We start from the raw sequence: 22,068 nt of genomic DNA, 5'->3' as shown, positions 1-22,068 counted from the left end.
AAGGGCTCCTCGTACGCATGCCAATTTTAACGCCTTCTATGTGCTGTGTGTACCTCCGAGGGAGAATTTACCCTACGTCTCCCTTTTGCCCCCCTCTTACACTCTTTTTCTCTCTTATGGTATTCAGAAGGCACGTTTCGCGAGTGCCGTAAAAAGGGCAAAAAGGGGGATATAGGAAAGAAGGGTGATGTTGATATTAGACCCTCGTGCCATAATAAGATTTTCCAACGTTGATAAGTTCATGAAAGCTTTTCTCTGTGTTTCACAAGTAATTGAGGTATGTTGGCCAGCTGGTAGCGGTGGTCACGGAACGTTACGCTTTATATTAATCGTTACGTTTAATCAAAGTTGAGTTCTATGCTCGGATGCTCTCTTTTTATTTCAAACTTTCTCATATCCGGTTTATACTGCTTGTTATACTTGTCGATTGGCTCGCTTGTTTATAACCACTTTTTCCCCCGTTAACATCTCGTGTTAATCGTTCTAGCGTTGCTCTTTTTTTTTTATCGTGCTCAAAAGAGTTATTAATCAATTTAAATTGTTTTTATTCGCCCGTGTAAGCTTCTATTAATCTCTCTCTCTCTCTCTCTCTCTCTCTTTATATGTACAATATATATATAATATTTTCTTCCATTTTTAACGTTACGCTTGAATTTCTCCTACGGAGGAAATATTGTTTTAATATTATTTGTAATTGTAATTATAATAATGACGATCGCGTATATCGTTGACACGAACACTGTTTATTTTAGAATCGTTCGAACGAGTCTAAAAAATTTAATAATAACAATTATCTGCATATGTAAATGAATAATGATGATTGGTAGATAGGATAGGTATGAATCGACATAATAGTTGTTTTCTTACTTGATTGCAATATGAAAATGAGTACAAAGAGGATAGTTTTACAAATCAGTTACTGTCCTGGAAGCTTCATGGACTCGAAATTTAGCACAGCGTCTTAATCAAATTGTCTCGTAATATGTATCTATTGATGTACTTACATTATTCGTGCCATTTTCAATCCTTATAAGCTGTCCTTTACTCGATGACGCACCAACTGGTTATATATTCTTATGTTAGTTAGAGTATCCTTCTTGATATATATTTAAGCATACATATATATTTTCTTTTATCAACTAACCAAGCTTGTCTTTTCATCGAGATTGAATAAATTGTGTTATTTCGAACTGGAAATTCCACGTTTCTTCTTTTCTTTTCTTCTTATCGTGCTAGGTGACGCATACAAAATGGTTCTGGGAAAATCTTGTTTGTCTACTGAGAATGTACACTTTACTCGCATGGATAAATTTGCCAAGGTCAAGCGAAGGATGGCTTGAACGATTGTATGCGACGACAACAAGAATAAAAAACGATAGGGGTGAGAAGGAACGAGAGGTAACATAAATAAAAGGAGAAAGAGAGAAAGTAAGAGGAATAAGATGGACTGAGGAGGGGATAGAGAAAATAAAGAAGATAGTTGGTGGATGCAAGGGAAAACGAATAGTACGACAAAACGATCGTTCGATATAATACTTTGGATACATTTACGAGCAGAGTTCTCCTAGCTAATTAGTCTTACACTCGCTCAATAACCGTTTTACGATCTTCGGCGAAAGGAAAGTTCGATATTTAAACTCGTGAAATTGGCCACTCGGTAACACGATTATATCGCATGGTCGATACACGTGCGACTCCAATAAAAATAGTCGTTCTCTTCGTGATAGCAGAAAGAGAGAGAAAGAGAGAGAGAGAAGGAGAGTAGGAGAGAATACTATATAAAAGTAGAGGGCTTCCGTAAATAATGGAATGCAATTTTAATCCCGAGGATAATAGGATCCGCCCGGAATAGGTTTATCGAGTCGAATTTAAAGAAAAATAATGTATGGAAGTTATAAGGTATTCTATATGTGTATCTTCAATTTAACATCAAACGTTAAAAATCTGCATAAAACCGAGACACCGAGATTTTGGCAGATCGAATTTTTTTTATTTCCATTGAAATTCTATTTTTTTTCCAGCTCATTTTGTTATTTCATCCATTTAAAAATATAGCTGATAAGAAACCACCACTATTTACGACTTTAACGATTTTAATACCAAAACTTATGATCGTTAGTTGATTTAGTATATAATACGCATTTTATTAATTGTATCATAAAAGTTACGTCCTTAATAAAATACATCGTTTGATATTTATTTGGACAGTAAATTTTTCTATCCTTTAGTTATACAAATTCTTTTTACATTTCTTAATTTTTAATTATATACAGGAAAGAAAATTAAAATTAGTAGAAAAAATTTAACCATATATTGGTTGTATAATTGTTTAGAGAAATCTACTTTCTGTTTTCATTGCTAGCTTCAAAGGGTTTATTTTTGTTTATAAACTGTAGTTCATGCATTATCAACATATAAAAAAGATATCGTGTAAATTAAAATCTTTTAAGAAAAAAAAAACAGCAAACAATGAGGAGCAAAGCACAACATGGCTTTTATTATCACGAATACGTTTATTTACCGTCAGTATATATTTATTTATGAATGAAAAAAAAATATAGAGAGAGAGAGAGAAGTATAGAACGCTTTTAAATCATAATGCTGCTTCGAATATATGATCGCGAACACTTTTCTTTCCTTTCTTTTCTTCTTTCTTCTCCCTCTTTTCTATCTTCGTTTTTCCTTTTTTTACACCTTTTCCCTTTTTTTCTTTCACTCTTCCTACTAAATTTTTTTTTCCTCTTATTTTTTTTTTTTTTTCCATTTCTCTTGACGCTTCGGTTCACTCGAGGAGGCACACTATCTCTTTCCTTGGCACGTCCCTTCGTCATTTGTAGAGGGAGGATTTGCGGAGGTTCGAAGATATAACTAAGGGGGATGGTTTTGGATGGTAAAGAAGAGGGTGGTGGTGGTTGCCCGTGTAAATTGCCACACGCCGCATCATCCCCACGAGATCTCACGTGAGGTAACTTCTCAGCCAAAGGAACCATCTTATATAATGTTTTGTTCATTGGTGTGAATTTCTATTTATCAAAAGAACAAATAGCAAGATAGAGAATGTGAAGAAATTGAGATATCAGAGATACCAAACATTATTCCCTTTAAAGATTGAAAATAAAACTCGTAAAGTCCTTTTATGTGATATAAGATAGGAAACTGATTTTTATCGTAAACCTTTGAATATATTTGGTAAATAACTATTATCCTTATAAATATATTGAAAATTATACGAACTTGAGCATGGTACGTCTTTTGTTACATAAATTTTTCTTTAGCTTTCATAGTCTCGAAGATATTTAAAATAGTTATTATACTATCCTATAAATACGTAAAGATAACAAATACATAATTGCTTCAAGAATTCAGTAATGTTATATTTGACTCAGAAATTATATACAATTAACGATAAGACACAGTCTCATCTCAGAAAAAATTAGATTAATTTTATAAATTTTATTACTTAGATCTTTATTAATTCTTTTTATTACGCATTTTATTAATATATGTATATATAGGGTGAATTTCTTACATTATATACTTCAATTAAATAGTTGAAACCCTAGGTTTTACCTGAAATAACTAGGGGTTTTTTGGGAAAGCATATAAAAAGAATTTTATTTTACACTAATGTGTAAAACTAGTAGTTTTAGGAAATATTGAGGTTATATATGGATTCGCAAAAGGGGAGTAGTCAAAGTATGGATACTTTTAAAGTAGATAGAACAGCACGACTAATAGAAAATCTATTTTCAAATGATAGAAAGAGATTAAAACAGATATAGGAGCACTCATTGTTCGGGTTTATTTTATTTCCGTTTTCATAGTTTTTGAAGGAAATGTAATTTAATCCCTTAAATCAATAGAGAAACTCTATCTTGAGATTGGATAACTTTCACTTGGAAGGCCTTAAAATGAAGAAACACACATTTTCTGTCTCTGGATTTATAACGTAACAATATAGACAGGTATTTTGAAACGAAATTTTAGAATATTTTTCTTACGCTAAGAATCAAATTTTAATCTCATACCTTAATATATAATTCGTCTTTTATAAATTCATATATTACTTACAATTAAGTCGAAGTATGTAATTCTGCCTTATTTCATATTTTTATAGGTGAATATTGTTATTTCAATATCTAGCTTGGATGTCTAGTTTCAAAAATGGATTTTTTGAAAATCCTGACTGCATCTCCCCTTTAAACAATAGTACTTCATATATTGACCAAAATCCTCTAGGCATTCTATAGATTGACCAAACAATGTATGAAAAACTTGTTCAAAATATACATTGGCCAATCATAATGGTCATTCTATAAAATGCCCCGGGAAATTTATACAATGCCAGTAATATATAAACTGATCGTAACATATACATTTGATATACAACTAGAATGTGACGTTTATTTTCATTTCATCCGAAAACGATCAAGCGACAAAACGAGTTACGTCTTGTAAGCTATCGTACATTTATTCATCCGTACAAGAGAAATCCTTCCTCTTGGTATCAAGACGATCGTGACATTACACGTTACGAGAAACGCACGAGATCGCCGATCGGCAAACGTTCGTTCGATCTCGTACGGTCTAATATTTGACAGCACGTGCTTCGAATATCCAAGGATTCTCAAACAAACTCGCCTTCGAATCGATGTATTTCGAAGCTATCTACAAGAACCTCGGAGAAAGACGAAAAAAGAAAGAAAGAAAGAAAGAAAGGGAAAAGCAATCCTCGTTTTCTTTGTAATAGAAGAAAGAAAAGACAGGACTGAGGTGAGTAAAAAAAACTTTAAGAAAATAACAGAAAAAGAGAAGAATATCTTTTGATCGCAACTTGTCACACAATAAAGTTATCTATTTCCCTCTCTTTCTTCTCTCTTTTTATTTACTTTTTTTGTAACCTTTATTTGCCTTATAAAACATACTTCGCATTTTTTTCCTAGTCAAACAACGAAATTGATTAAAGAAAAATGATAAACAGAAAGAAACATTAAGAGAACGTAACATCATTTTGTTGTTGACTCGCTACACTTGTAGTCGTAGTAAAATAACACACTTATCTATATAACGATAAATTCATTTCAATTCATTTCCCTTTTCTATTTTTCTTTCTCTTTGTGCTAGTCTCTTTGTATTATATTATCGATAGGTATACTCGAAGCAAGCAAACAATAGCAGATGGAAATTAATCATCGATTAATTTCCATATTTTTCTTCAAGAAAAAGAGAGCGAAAAAGAGAGAGAAAGAGAGAGAGAGTAATGTATTAACACGTAATTTATTAATTAATTTCTGCTCGCTCAGAAATATGGGGGTGGATGATCAATATTTCTAATTCGAGTGGTCGCGCTAAGCGTTTTCCAATTCGATGCTTCCAGCTATAACAGAATCGAATGTTGTTATTACACCGAACCACCACCAGGTCTATTTATCGTCGTTCTACTGCTATCCGAACAGAAAAGATACAAGAAGGGAGGAGACTCAAAGTTGTAAATGAGTAGAATTAAATTTGCTTATCTGTTAAAAGAGGAAAGCATATACAAATGTTTGTGAGAGAAACAGAGATAAATAGAGATAGAGTAAAAGAGAAAATTCAAAGGGATTGATTAAGTATCGAGTAACGTCTATACGAAAAAGAAAGGATATAGGAGGAAATCCTTTGCAGCTTTAATACCAAACCTTACCAACGTTTTTATCGAGAAAGAAAAAGAGAGATATAAAAAAAAGGGAAACGGAAGAACATAATACTTGAGGCACAGGCAGCTTGCTTCATTAACGTCACCCTTCGTAAATTGTTTCCGCTCGAAGCCGTGAAAATATTCCCTTCCTTTGTCAGAAAGGTTCGTCCCTGTTTCTTATCGCTGTCAAAAGTATGAGATCGTGGTTGGATGACCGCACGTTAACGATCCTTTTCTTCTTTTTACGACACGATTCTATGTCCTCTCTTTTTTTTCCGTCCTGTATATTTTCTTCGAAGAAATAGAGACTTACTTTTTGGATATTTCATTCGAACTTAAAGTCGTACATGTATTTATATGTATAAAGGATTTTTAATAATTAAATCAAACGTATATATATATATATTTCCTTCAGATTAAGAAATATGAATAAATTGTTACCAACCTTAAATATATGAGTTTGAGGATATATCATGTGAACTAAAATTTCAACATTTATCCCGCTCAAAAATGATCTTTTTATACTCAAGGTTATCTGAAAGGTTTTTGTTTATATTGCAGGGTTTAGCTAATCATTTCACGAATTAATGGTTTTGACAATGTAACAGCAACATACATATGCGTACCTATACTAACGATAATCGATCAGGGACGTTTCTCTCTAAACGACTTTAAGACATCCACTGTTCATATAGCATAGAATAAAATATATTGATTGAATGTTCCAAAATGTTTACGTATTTCGTCAACATTATAGATGATTCTTTATTGTTCTTAAAAATAACTTAATCTCTTCCTACTTTTCCTCCTCCAAACTAAACTTTTTCTTGGGTTGAATTCGTCTCATTGCGTTTTTACTCTCTCTCTCTCTCTCTCTCTCTCTCTCTAGACTCAACTTGAACTTCATTAACGTCGACCTCGTCGAGCAACACCACCCTGGACGGTTTCTCTCTCGGAAACAGTCCGTTTTGCCTTGGCTTCTTGCTACATGTGGAGACCCCTGGTGATATTAATCGTTCGTTTTTACTACCTTTAGAACCGAAACTTCCTTCCTTCCTTCCTTCCTTCCTTCCTTTCGTAATTATAAAATTTTATTGGAGAATATAATATCGTCAACAAACTAGATGTTTGAAAAGATTGCATAAATTTGATAATCGAAAATTCGTTAAAAGGTGTTCTTTAATATCTCTAAGACAACGGAGTTAAGAGTACAAGATGATTTTTTCTGTCTTACTCCCAAAACATAAGGCGATGATGAGAGCTTTACGATCTTGTAACTGCTTCTTTCCTGAGTATCACGTTATGAAGTAACGTCAATCGTGTTATATATATTATAATAATGTATATATATATATATACACCACAGTTAAGACCATTTTTATTACCTCAAAACGCTCGTCTCGGTATTTTACTCCCAAGAAGATTATAAAAAAAGCGAAGCATCTGTTAACAGAGAACATAGCAAGCGAAAACCAAGCTCTACATTTAAAAAACAGGAAAAAAATTTTGTAGACCTTTAAAATATGAGGTATTATGTATAACAGAAGTATACCATTAAAAGAAATCTCACGATCATAATAATGTACAGTCAATTGCCCCAGCAATTTAAAAGTAATTTTCATTTATATTCATTCAATGTGGTAATCTATACATTGTATGTATTTTTAATATGAAGATTCAAGATCAACTTTTTAATTATAATTTACGTTTTCCAAAACAAGTTGTTGTCTTCGCGTTATTATTTCTTTTACTTAGCTGTTTCAAAGATATTAAAAGTAGTAATAGTTATAAAACAATCATATATTTTATTATTATACATGTAATGTATAATTTAGATTTATGTATGCTTACACGTGCTATATTCTGTATTACATGTAACATAAAACATATATGTATTATTATTACAAATAAAAGAATTATATTATAAGTAATTTTTTGTTCTTAGTGTAAATAGCTAATCGTTTGAAAAAAAAAATATCATTCTCAGAAGAATAGTTGTCATTATTCATGTATGGGAAAGCATAGTACTCTTCTGGGACTAATACATTCTTGGATAAATACAATTTCATTCTTTATAAAATATCATCTAGTCACTTTTCCTTCTAAAAGTGTAAGGATTGTTAATAAAAAAGAAGCAAGTCGGTATTGCGGTTAAAGGGGATGAAGATTGGAATACGAAGCAAAAGTCTGCAATCTCGCTATTCCGTAATTTTCTCTCAAATTTTTAGTACCTGAAGTCATAAATTCTTCATAGCGCGACGAAGTAGCAAATTGTTCTGACGAAGCAATTCCATCTCTTTCGTGAGATACACACGAATGGCCAGAAAAATATACAGATACAAACAAACGAATAGAAAATGTAACAAGCAAACGTAATGAAGATAAGCGAGAAATTTAACATATGATATGGCTATTTTAAAACATGCATTACCTATGTAGACACAAACATACAAATACACGCATAAATACATACAGATGTCTACATACTAGGTGTACGACACAATTTCTTCACCTTAAATATTTTCCTTACATTTGATTGTATATTTTCAACAAAATTTCAAAGTCATCAATATTGTTTTATTTAATAAAATGTTACGATACTTTTTGCGTGTACTGATTTCTTGTGATATTTTACAAAATAAAAAGATTGAATTAGAATGTCGAAAGGTAATTAGTTTTTAAGAAATATTTGATGATTTACGCTACTGTAACAAACCAAATCTACATGCAAATACATTATTGTAGTTGAATATTTCTCTATGAAAATTAGGTAACTCTTATCTGAAGAATATATTTTTTTCAAAACGTCGTGTTTCCAAGATACAAATTTTCAATGTTTTATTTTTAACGCCCGGTATATGTATCGTACGTATGTACGCGTTCGTAAAAACAATAATAAAATTCTAGCGGAATTTAAAAGCAGACGTCAGACGTTGTCGTCGTCGTTGAGTCGAGTCGAGTCGGGACTAATTGTAAGAAAAAAAGGAACAGATTATAAGTCCTCGCAGTTGATGAAAATTGAAAGGCAGCTGCTGTATGTTTGCAGAAAAATAACTTCTAAACGAGGTGAACGCTAATAGCTACTCTTTCTCTCTTTTTTTTTTTTTTCTTTTTCGCTAGGCAACGCCGAGGATTTAGAATACTGCAATCGCTATGAATAGAGATTAATTGTCCTCGTTTTTCCGGCTCTCCAGATTTTTCGTTACTTTCTCATCGTTCTTTCTACAATCCTCCAAATTTTATATATGTATATATACACATACGATACATATTTTGAACATTTATTATATTAAAAGTTGTTTCCAAAACTAAATGTACATTTTATTATACCGACAATTTTAAGATGCATATTCTCTGAAACTGTTGAATTAAATTAAAAAAAAAAAGTACCACTATAAAGGGGAATAAAAGAGCTTTCAAATGGTATACTACTTGACCCCAATTGACATATAAGATTTCTAAAGGAATAGCCATAAGTTGGTTTTTCTTGAAAACAAAATTAACCCTTTTTGAAAAAATCACTGAATTTTATAATAATTCAGGGGAACACATTTCATTCGCCCAACCTGTATATGTATGTATAAATAAATTATTTTCAAAAACAAATTTGCATTTTAATATATCTGAAATTTCAAAATATATTTTCTTGAAAACTATAGATTCGTATTAAACAAAAAATAGTACTGATATGCCACTTCATCCTTATTGCTATTGAAGATTTTGTTTGCCATTTTTAGAAGATTACCTCAAAATAGATGAATTTATGACAAAGACCTGTTCCCTCGATAAGAGAATTAACTTATCTCACTGTTAGTATTTTTTAGTAAAATTATTAAGCTAATAATAATTTATGTAAAATCTTTCGGTTGAAATACACTGTATATATATATATATATATAGGTACCTATAACTTGGATATATAGAATGAACGATAGTGTATACTTATCTTTAGTGCTAAGGCTGACCGACTTGGTAACTCGTTCACTTGGAAATAATTCGAAGAAAGTACAGAGAACGTAAAGGAACGACAGGGATCAGAAGGGTAAGGGAGGCTTGGTGGTGCAAAGAAATATCTTATACACCGTGGCGTCAGGCACGATTTTCGAGTCCATCTGTCACCATCCACGCGTTATACGAGCCATGAGACGACCTACTTTGACATAGTTACAGAATAAAAAGAGAAAACCTGAAGGAAAAGGTTTATCCGTGTGAACGCGAACGAGCTATACGTTTTCATCTTCGACGTTCATTTTTCTATAAAATTCGACGTTTCATTCATTGCGAGGAATAATAGACAAATGGAAAATGAATACGCTCAGGGAGGAAGTTAATTGAATATGGAAGTTTCGATTAGATCGAATCAATCTAAATGAAATATTATTAAGAGATCATTTCTTTTAATGTTTTAACAAATTTTAAATGTTCACAGGTTAAATCTATTTCTTATATATATAGGTACTTAATCTTAATCGATTATTTTTAATAAAAATAATGCATATGTTTTCGTTATAGAATAGATCGATATAAACACAAAATAAATGATAAATATAACTTATCTAAATTGTTAACATACAATTAATCAATATTTTTGTATTTACTTTCGCGTAGAAATTTTGTTAAAAAATATCTAAAATCCTAGTAGAATAAAACTTGATCTATTATAATAATTGTTTGTGTACAAATTCTGTATTTATCGAAAATATAATATTATTTATTTTATAAAATTGAATGAATAAGTATTGTATATTGCTACCAAAATAACTTTCACTCCTTTTCTTTTTCCTTCTTATCATCTCTTAGTTTAGCAAAAGCTCGACGATACACGACGTTACAAAGTTTGTGTATCCAAGATGGTATTATCGATCGAAATAGAGAGAGAGTGCTCTGGGTAACCCGACACAGAATTATTAGCGCAAAGTTTACGTATCCATGACTCGATTACAACGATGACGGCTCAGGTGTGTTGCCCGCGGTATCAGAATTTGAAGACGCACCGAGTTTCGACTCGTGCCATGTCTATGAATATTGATCGACTCGAACTACTACGGTGGATCGATTCAATACTAACGCCCAAATCTTACTCTCTCGCCTGAAGGCGAGAGCTCGTCTATTTGAACGTCAAACTTTTCCATTCTTTCACCTCGATTACGTTCCCTCTCTCTATCTCTTTTTTTCTCTCTGATGCAAGCAAACTCTGGTTCAAGGATTTCTTTTCTTCGACGCTTTGAAAACAAACAAACAAAACAAAAAAATAGAAAACCAGAACAAACCCGATAAAATTGATTTCTAAATCGGTATATCATTAAAATAACGTATAATATTATTGCAGGATACGAGAAAATAATGTTAGAAATAAAGTGATAGTAAAAGTATTTCTTTTTGTTTTTTTTTATAACCGATCAATCATATAAATGAATTTTCAAGAACTGACCAAGTTCACACGTGGCATGACTGTCATTAGACAGTTGATGACGTTTATTTAAGTAAATATTAACAAGATGTAGAATCCAAACAATAAGTCATAATATGAACAAAACTAAAGAGGAAAAGTCAAAGTTTTAAAAGGATTGTAATACAAATTGCATCACATTGTTATTTTCATATTTTTATATTATATATTGTGAAATAAAATAATATTATACTATTTTTTTTTTTCACAATCATATTCTTCTACCCTGTATAAGAAAATAAAAATAAGAACAATAAAGACGGAAGAAGACTTAGGATTTCGTATCTGAACGACAAAATGGTATAAACGTGGAATATTTCATTACAGAGCGTAATAAAACCAATGAAAGGAGCTAGAAGGTAACAAAAGAGGTCTTTCCGAACTCGCCGTCTTCGTTTAGCTCATTATTCTGTTACTCAAGCCCCTTTCCTCTCTTCACCGTTCTTCGCAAGTTCTCATTCTTCGGACTGGAAATTTTCCGAGCCTTTAAGACAAGTGCAAGAGAGAGAAAGAAAGAAATAAAGAAAGAAAGAAGGAAAGAATGAGTAGAGGGGTATAGTAATAAAAAGAGAGAAACAAAGAAAGGGAAAAAAAAACCCTAGAAAAGAGAAAATTCGAGCAATAAATTTTCAATAATCGCCTTAGTTCTATTTTCTACTGAAAGAACAAATTTGCACGATCGTTTAGAAGAGAAAGAAATGATGTTGGACGTATAACAGTGGAGTGGGGGGAGGAGGGAGGTAGATGAAAAGGGGTAAAACGCGGTAGCACTTACATTTCCTAAAGAGAAAAGACAGAGCAAGTCATTCGAGACGAAAGAAACACTTAAATGATTCTCGTTTAAATCGTTATCGTTGTAGCAACTCGTTCTTCCGATATCCTCCAGCTGTTCCATATTTCCCAGACCTCCCTTCACTCCTCTCTACATCTCTCTTTGTCATGGATCTCAGCCCTTTCACCTACATAGACTATAGCCCAAAGACCGGCAGGAATGTTCTCGACAGTCCCTTAGATGATATAGTACTGAACAGGACAATCGAACTTAATGCTAAGAACTCCATAATTAAAACAACTATTTTCCTATCTTGGCCATATTTTTATGAAACAAAGAATATTTGATTAATTTCACGATTGATCCTTTTTTAAAAACATACAAATACTATATTTTCATTCATGATAGCGATCTATTTCGAAAGAAAAGTTTGAAATAATAATTCATAGAACTCAATAGTAATAGTGGTTATTCGTGATCACTATTGGATTTTTATAGATTTTTTTTGCGAATAATATTCGTGTCTATTATAAATATGATAGAACTATAAAATTTTCTTTTTTTTTGTTTTACTGATAATATATATATATATTTGTTATTTCGGTTTATTGATAATACTTTGATCGATTATTGATTGTTGAATTTAAAAACGAATTTTGAAAGGGTGTCTTGAGTTTCCCACGGCTGAAGCTGGGATTAACAAACCGACAATTTCAAAAATAAAAAATGCGATTAAAAAATTACAGAATTACAAAGCATCGGGTAGTGACCTAATTCCGATGAGATTAAATGGGCAAGGTTGGGGGAAATTGATAAATAAAAGAAATTTAGAAATTAATTAACTGAATTTGGAATTAACAAAAAAAAAAACAGAATAATTAAACCATAAAAATATTGTTAATATAACTGAAGTTCCCAAGAGAAAACATAACAAATTAGCATGATAATCAGCATATTTTAACACTCGCTGTACTGACGATTAGAGGAACATAAAGTAGCAAAGGTCAATGTAAAATTTTTAATAGTTGAAAACAAGTTTTTAGTATGTTCGTTCGAATAAACCACAGTGTTGTGACGCATCGTATGAAGAAGATTATTCATATAATTAATAAATAATTCATACCGTGCATTATAATTCAGCTGGTAGACATAAGAAATTTTTGCAAACGAAAAATAATACGTTTAAACATATAAGAATAATAATGGACTAGTGTATAAAAAGTAACGATATTTGTTATAATCAATATATTGATCAAAAACAATAATTAAATAATTTTCTCATTTTTTTTTATTACAGGAGGGCAATCCTGACGAATCCAGATTTGCTATCAAGCACACCATGGTATCGGCTATTGGAGAATGATTTTTGGGGAACACCTTTAAAAGATAGTGGTTCTCATGGCAGTTACCGACCACTTTGTGTCGCTACCTTCCGTTTAAATCATCTCCTTGGAAATCTTGATCCTTGGGGTTATCATTTAGTAAACGTCGTTCTACACGCAGCCTGCACGATTCTTGTCGTCAGGGTCGCCAGAAAGGTAAGTTTTCCATCGTATGGTTTAACTTTTAAACGAAGAACCTTGGCATTGCTGCCTGTTTATGCAACATTTAAGTTGGCAAAATCGAAATAATAAAGACACCTGTAGAGCATATCTCTCGCGTTATCAAACATGCTACGATGACCCTAACAAATAAAACTCTGAGAGCCCATTTCATCCGAGAATATTACGATTACGATCTCCATGTAACCCTTTCATAAATCTCGTGAAGTTTATGTTCTATGATGACAAGCTATGTTTGACACAATTCTGGATTATATGATAAGAAATCAGTTTAAAGTTAATTACCCTTATCGAATTTGTTTAGTTCCGATTATATTTTTCTACCATCATATCAATCTATGTTTAATCGATAATGAAATAATTTCACCTTTCTTTAATATTCTATACATTTTAATAATAATATTAAAAAAGAACAATATATGCGATAAAAATCTGTTAAGATATATTGAACGATTTAGACTTTCTCTAATATTTTAATACTACGGTATTAAAGGCAAGACACCAATTAACACTCCATTTCGGAATTATGATTGTTTAGGTTCTACCAGGGAGAAACAATCTCGGTCACGCAATCACTGGTTTCCTCTTCGCGGTTCATCCTATCCACAGTGAAGCCGTAGCCGGAATAGTTGGTCGTGCCGACCTCCTTGCTTGTTTCCTGACCTTGACGGCCTTTCTGGCATACTCCACGTACTGTGACCAAAGCAGATCACCGTTCCTACTCGTACTGGCTTTGATATCGTCGACCCTGGCAACACTCGCCAAAGAAACTGGAATATCCTCTCTAGCACTTTGTCTCTTGTGGGAACTCTGTCGTGGCGAGCCAAATCGAAAGGTAAAATAATACACTATACATTATATACATGAAAGGATAAGAATTTGTAAGTAGGCTTATTAGCCAGAATAAGTGTTACGCAGTATATTATATTTGACAGGTTTTCTTGAATATGTCCCTCTATATTTTGACTATCAAATAAATCAAATGTAAAATATCTCATCAAACCGTCGAAAAAAGAAAATGAGAAGTTAAAAAGAATTCTTAACAGATGTTAATCGCAATCCAACATAACATATACATAGGTATTTCTAAAGAATATAACAAAATTTAACTAGACAACGACAATAACAGAGTAGACAGTATTTTAGTTCACGTGATGCGAAAGAAGTTTCATGTTGTTCGTGCGAAAAAAACAATTTTTGGGTATGATGTTTAAGTATGAAACTTTAAGTAGTGAAATAGAAGAAACAGAGAGAAAGAAAGAGATGAAGAATATGTACTTGAAAGAGTTAACAGTTTTATGTAATACTTAAAACCTATAATATATTTTCTTTAATATTGATAATATATAAATATACATACATATACATATAGACTATATATTTCTTTCTCTCTCTCTTTCTCCTTGGAAGTCTACCCAAGTATATACTTCTATAAATACAAGGATGGGGTTAGACAGCATCAGTATAGCCGGTAACGTAATGCCGTAACGGTAGCATGTGCAAACGTGTGGCATGCTGTTAGAGACAGGGAGTTGATACACGGTGAAGTAGCATAAGCGGCATCAGCCAGCTTCAGCCCAACGCTTTGCCCCATTGAGCCCTTACTGAGAAACCCCCCTTCCTTCCTTCCTTCCTTCCTTCGTCAACTCCTTCTCCTTTCGCGCATGCTGCATCCGGATGCACTGGATGCAGTAGACGCCTTGTGTGATGCATGTTGTGAGTTCTCCCACTCCTCTCTCTCTCTCTCTTTCTTTCCTATTTCCAGCTGATGCTCAGCTACTAACAGTTAGCTTCTCTCTCTCTCTTTCTTTCTCACTTTCTGTATCCTCTGGCACTATCAGAGCCGACGCGTTCTGAACTCTGGAATGGTGCCAAAGATCTTTCTCGTATCTTACAACACTCTTCCGAAAGTCTCGAGAATAATAATCGTACGCAATAGCACTCGTTTGTATTCTCTCTTTCGGCAATTTTCGTCTGGACTCTTCTCGTTTCATTTCTCTTCTATTCTTTTATCGTCTTTCTCTTCTGTATCTTCCATTTTTTTTTTTTTTTACATCTATCTCCTTCTCTATTCTTTTTAAATCTTTTCCCTTGGTCTTTCTTCTTTGATTCTTCTTTCTTTTCCTTTCTCCCTCGTGAATGTTTTCCCAGGGCTTTTTCTATCTCGAAACCTGTCCTTTCCACCGGACCACCCACCATCGAAGAGAGCACAGCATTCCACTAAGACTTCTTGGCTATCGAGACAGTTCTCCCACCATTTGGAAATGGAAACGTCTAGCAATGTTCTTCAAAATTGTTCTCTTATTTTCCTCTGTCTATTTTTTTTTTTTTAGAATTCCTTACCTCATACTGTTTTTCTTTCTCGTATTAAACAAATTTTTAGGATTTTGGAGATTTAGTTAGGATTAAGATGTATTTAAAAAAAAAAATGGGATCTATCGTGAAATAATCAGAAAATTTAATAAATACGTAATCTGTTTCTCTTTGTGTCCTAAATATTAATCTTTACATTCATAATGTAATCAAAATTTAGGCATAAAAGGTACACACGATGCATGAACCAAAGGTCCTAAAGTTCAAAGGTTGTTAGAGGATATACAGTTTCAATTTAAGACGTTTTCTACGATTAGACACACTATCGAACTATTGTATTAACCTAACACCAAAATAAAATCTTATACGACCAAATCTTATCAACAAAGATTATCGATAAAAAAAGAATAAATAAGATTACCACTATTCGGCAGGTTAAGTTAATTATAAAAATTACGAAAAATACACTGTAAAAAAAAAAAAAGAGAGAGAGAAAGAGAGAGAGAGAAATGTCGTCACGTATTTGCATAAAAGACAATGCTTACACTAGGAGTGAGAAAACTAGCAAGCTAAAGCAACGCTCCGACGAATTTGATGAGAACAAGTGCTCCACCATGACTATGTCTATTTTCTACGCTTTTATCGTACTCATCTTTTTTTAGTCTTTGTTTGTGGAGTAGTTCATTGAATGAAATTGTTGTACCGTAGAACGTCCATTACAATTATGGCGGCCTTCTATTTCACGAAAAGCTTTATCTCTCTTGAATTTTGTTTCCTTATACGGGTTACAAGCCAAAATTCGTGTTTTTTGAAGCGTCACTTTTCCTTATTCATGTGTATATATCTATACATATGTTAACATAGAAATATATACCTAGCGTTGATTCATAAATAAGTGTTTTTAGATGTTAAGACTTTCTTACAATAAAAAGGAATTCATTGTTAACCAATGGAATAGCTATATAAAATAATAAAATTAAGAATTATCATCGTATGATAATAAGATCTGTTACGTTGATTTATACAAAATCTTTACTGTTATATTCAAGTAAAATCTTTATTTATGAATCAAATTCAAATGATATTACCATATATATTCTATATGGTAATATATAATTTAACGTATATCAAAAAGAACGAATAACGAATCTAACAAATTTCTTGTAATATTTCAGGTAAACTGCGGATGGTGGACACGTGGTCGTAGTCTAGGCATCTTATCGGGTACCTTAGCCCTTTTAGTAGTGGGTCGTCTAAGGATCGCTGGCTCAAGACCCGAGTTTGCAAGCGCGGACAATCCAACGGCAAGGCATCCGTCGCGTTTAACACGTGGCTTGACGTTCCTTTACCTCCCAGCAGCCAGTGCGAGAATGTTACTGTGTCCAAGTACGTTGAGTTTTGATTGGTCGATGGACGCCGTGCCACGGATCACAAGTCTCCTTGACTCAAGGAATCTCGAATCAGCTTGTCTTTATACGGCATTAGCCGGAGCAGCATTCTGGGTTGCAAAGGAATTAAGACGTAATGTCAAGGAAAGTAACTCGACTAGCAGCATTCAAGTTCAGATTTATCAACGAAATGTATCCTCGAGGTGTCCAGTTTGTTCTGGAAGGCGAACGGGTGGCTGTCACACTGATGGTTGTCGTGCAGCTAATAACAACAATAACGGTCCGATCGGTGATTGTCATTGCGTGAAAAGAGCTATTAACGTGTCCTGTGGAACTTATGGATTTTCTAATAGCAACTTCAGCAATCAAAAACGAATAGCAGCTACGTCGTTCGCGATTTCTCTCGGTTTTCTCGTGCTTCCCTTCCTCCCAGCCAGCAATCTCTTCTTTTATGTTGGATTCGTCATCGCAGAAAGAATACTCTATCTACCGAGTGTGGGCGCGTGTCTCATCGTTGGTGCTGCTATTTCGGCTACCTACAAAATTGCTAGAAAACACGGATCGAGGACACGTGGTAGAGCTGTTTTACTTGCTACGGCAATCCTCATTGGAGTGATGTCTGCTAAGACTCTTTTACGTAATACCGACTGGTTCGACGAGGAGAGTCTTTACAAGTCGGCTCTTAACGTCAATCCACCGAAAGGTTAGTTTATTCATTAATCAATTCAATTTTCCATTTCATCTTTCAATAGGATCTATGAAAATCATTTCTTAACTTATTTAACTAAAGAAAACTAGTTTATTCGTCACGAAGATTAAACGACCAAGTGAATTTCTCTCATCCTTTTAAAATATTAAATTTAATTTATTAATACAGATTTAAAATATGGCCTAATGCGAAAGAATTTATTTTTCATTAAATTTTCTAAAATGTTATTTTTTCATTATTTCTACTTTAATATTCATCTAATAGTTGGTATAAATATCTAGAAAACCAAGTATCGCATCGCTAGCTCTGTAAAGGAAGATGAGAGCATAAGAAACTTTTTCTGTAACTATTCGACCGCATTATTGAAGTTCTCCATGTTGTCGGAGTAACTGTTACTGCTTTCTTCATAGTCGAGTTCTATAGACATTATATTTAGGTTAACTTTCTTGGTGTTCAACACTTCTTTCCGTATAACATTACGGAAATGACGTAGATTCTCTGTTGGTAACAGGGCTTCACTCTTAACTTAGGAAAAGGCAACGTATTACATCCCATGCTTGCTCTTCTTCCAACAGTACCGTGTTCTTCTTATTAAAGTTAAATGAAATCTTGACGTTTCATAACGCATCTACTAGGTATCTTCCTTCTAGCTGAATAAGTTTTAATAACAATTACTTATATGTCTATTGGTAAAACAGCCATATAAAGTTCAGCGAATTTCGTAGCACGTCACGCCAACTTTAGTATTTAATGATAAAATAAATTATATCTTATCTAATTATTTAATCTCCTAAATGAATTTTCTCAGAATCGAAACATAGCTAAATCATTTTCTCGCACTTGAAAACGGTACACAGATAGAGATTCATTTTTAAATATTAAAATCTTATTCCATTTCAATTATGATATGCAAAATGATAAATAATAAATAATAAAATAATGTCAAACAATCGATTCTTATATATTTGTCAATTTTATTTTCGAATGGAAAGAAGAATGAACTGCAAAATAAAATATAAAACAGTTTGATATTCAAGATTCGATTCCTCTGTCGAAATAAATTACCAACGTTTGAAAAAACAACGCTGTCGAATAGCGCAACGAATCGCAAACAGTAAACATCAAAGATTTTCTAAATATTGAAAATGTTTGTTATTATTTATTGTTAGACCTTTTTATCGTGCGAATGAACGATTTGAAATGATAAAATCATTTATTTTTAAACTTTACACGCTTCATTACTTACAATGAATATCTATTGAAATTATTTTTTACGTTTTCATTTTATACGCCCCTTTTCCAAGTGATACTTCATCTTTTTATTACTTTATGTTTTATCGGATAGTCAATTACCCTAAATGAATTTTTCAACAATTTTATTGAAAAAATTTCGTCGCAATTTTTAGTCTCATTTTTACAACCAAATTGACAAATATACAAATATACTCGAATTGTTTATTTAATTATAGGATTTTTTGTTCTTAAAACTTCATAAAAAGATAAACCATGCGTTAAAAGGATTAACGTGTCTTGTGATAAAAGAGAACAAACGAATCATTTGTTTCTTTCTTGTACAATTAAAACATATTTTGCGATTCTCCTTTTTACGATGAATTTATTTTAAACTTCTCGTCTTTATTTGCATGATTTTATTTTAATGCAAAAAATAATTTTCCTTCGTCCCGTTTAACAAGTTAATACACCCTTTTTTCTTTTTTTTTAATTTTTCGATTCCGCAATCTCATTTAAAGACAAGAAAACAATTACAGTGAAATAAAATAATGACTTCAAATAAATCTATTTGAATATTTATCAAAGAAAACGAAATTACTAAAGTCTTTGAGATTTTATAAAAGTCGATTAAAGCGGATGAATTAAAAGATTTCCTTAAAATAACGGATAAAGGTAGGAATTCAAGCAGGAACAATCGACGTTTAAAGGGGCGATAAAAAAGAGTACCGGCAAGACGCGGAAAATGAAGAAAAAGGAAAGTTAGACGAGAAAGAAAAGATGTAATTTCATATGGCCAACGTATACTGCAGAGGTCATTTTATTTCATTATATATACATATTATATATATATATATAATGCATGTGTATAACAGTAGGCCATTGTACTCTCGACTAGTGTACGCTATTCTGCTTTTCATTTTGAACTTCCAGGGTAGCTAGACATCCGCTTACCATGTCCATAAAATCGTCGTGAAGGTGAATATACGACATGCAATCGAGTAACGCGCAGTATTCTCTCTCTCTCTCTCTCTCTCTCTCTCTCTCTCTCTCTCTCTCTCTCTCTCTCTCTTTCTTCATCCTTCTCTCTCTCTTTTAATCCTCCTACGTCACCTTTTCCATCGGTTCGTCTTTTTTTGCTTTCCTCGTCGTCATTCGTCTCTGTCCATTTTTATGTAGACCTTCGATCGAGGCACTATCTTCCAACGAGGTTTACGTGGCCCCTAGCTTGGATTATAATTCTCTTTCGGTAATTTTATTTCCGTCAAACTCATTTGTTCCTTTTTCATTTTAAAACAGTATCAACTTTCTTTCTTTAACTTATTTAACGAAGTTCCTTTATATAAATACGTTATAACAATGTTCTTTGTTTTATTTACACGTACTTATATTATATTATTTGTTAACAATTGAAACGGAAAGATTATCTAAATTTTTTATTTTCAATTGGACTTGAAATTTAATTGGGCTGAGTAAATAAATAATGATTACCGATTGAAATATGTATCGTTCGTCAATTTCAATCGAATCAATCGAATTATATGCCAATATTTATTAATACAAAATGAAAGAATAATGAACGTATTTAACGATTATAATTAAGGAATAATAAAAACATACAAACACGTTTATTGTTACCTACATTTAATCTTAACAATTTGTCAATTGTCAAATTACTTTAACTGTATAAAAAATACTGTATAAATTAAGTTACATGTCATTTCAACATTATGAATTAATAGGTATACACTGATATTGAATATTTCATTTAATTTATTAATTTATCATATCGAAATTCTATTGTGATCATTATAAATAAATATATATATATATATCGGTTTCCGAATTTCATGAATACTGCAAATTTATTGCTTGTTAAGGATTTTCAATTGTTTTTGATTTTATATTCAAATAGTAATATCAATATTGTTTTAACGTGTGTTTGATTTTAATAGATCTTTAGAAAAACATTATAATACAATTATTTTAAATTACATTATATTGTAAATTATACATTGTATTGTAAAAGTATTTGCATTTCTCTTTCTCTCTCTCTCTCTCTCTCTCTCTCTCTCTCTCTAATTATTTTATTTAATTTCTCTCAAATTACAAACTTAACTAATTTTGGAATCGGTGAAATTATTAATGCTATTATTAAATGGTAATCGGTGCATTGATAGTAAATTATTTATAACTGCTTTGAATGTAAGTTTTGAGATAATGGAATTAAATCAAAGATTCAAACAATAAATATTTGCCTAATAACTTTCTATTAAATATTTCTTAAGCAAACAAAAAACACATCAAACCAAACTTCTATAAACAGAGACCGTTATAAAGAATAAATGAAGAAATAGTTTATGCATTCATATCTTTTAATAATTCCTACATAAATAATTGTTCGCCATTTTATAATGTTTAAATACATAACACTTACAATTATTACACAACCAGTCAACACAAAAACTATTAGATGATGGGGTCTAACAATCTTGCACACGGCACTGTATACTGTTTGTCTTTTAATTAAAAAAAAAAAAAAGAAAAAAATGCTGTCGAATCCGCTGAAATAATTTGATCTACTTTAATTAAAATCATAAAAGTCAAATTACATTTAAATGAAACGTCGATGAGAGCATACAATACTTCAGAAATAATATTTGTCGTATAAAAATGTTTACTTAGGTATATCAACTGTGTTCAAATCAAACATATTCAACAATTAACATTGTTTCTATCATTAAAAGTTATCGAGATATTCATCATTTCCAATTTTACGTGACTCATCTAATATATATATACGAACGTTATAATAATAAAAGTTAAAAGCTAGCGAGATTAATGAATTGACGACTCATAGAATGACTTTTGCAAACATACTTCATAATTAATAATCAATATTCTTGTCCCAACAGTATATTAATATATATGAGTTTCAAAGGGAAAATTGAAGACAGTTAATAAATTT

The 22,068-nt window shown here is 31.9% G+C and overlaps 1 protein-coding gene across 2 annotated transcripts in view; it reads left to right on the top strand.

The window, feature by feature from the left end:
* LOC106788032 (transmembrane and TPR repeat-containing protein CG4341-like) overlaps positions 1–22,068 on the top strand; it is a 209,829-nt gene that overhangs the window by 97,731 nt on the left and 90,030 nt on the right. For both annotated transcript variants that reach the window (XM_014750934.1, XM_014750924.1), the window contains exons 2-4: positions 13,196–13,436; positions 13,999–14,295; positions 16,949–17,864. In XM_014750934.1, the coding sequence (XP_014606420.1) occupies positions 13,196–13,436; positions 13,999–14,295; positions 16,949–17,864 (1,454 nt within the window). The remainder of the gene's footprint in view (positions 1–13,195; positions 13,437–13,998; positions 14,296–16,948; positions 17,865–22,068) is intronic.

This window comes from Polistes canadensis, unplaced genomic scaffold (assembly GCF_001313835.1).
Source record: "Polistes canadensis isolate GaletaPanama2010 unplaced genomic scaffold, ASM131383v1 scaffold_5, whole genome shotgun sequence".
NCBI lineage: Eukaryota > Metazoa > Arthropoda > Insecta > Hymenoptera > Vespidae > Polistes > Polistes canadensis.
The sequence above is the reverse complement of the archived record's forward strand: the minus strand, read 5'-3'. Positions and strand labels throughout refer to the sequence as shown.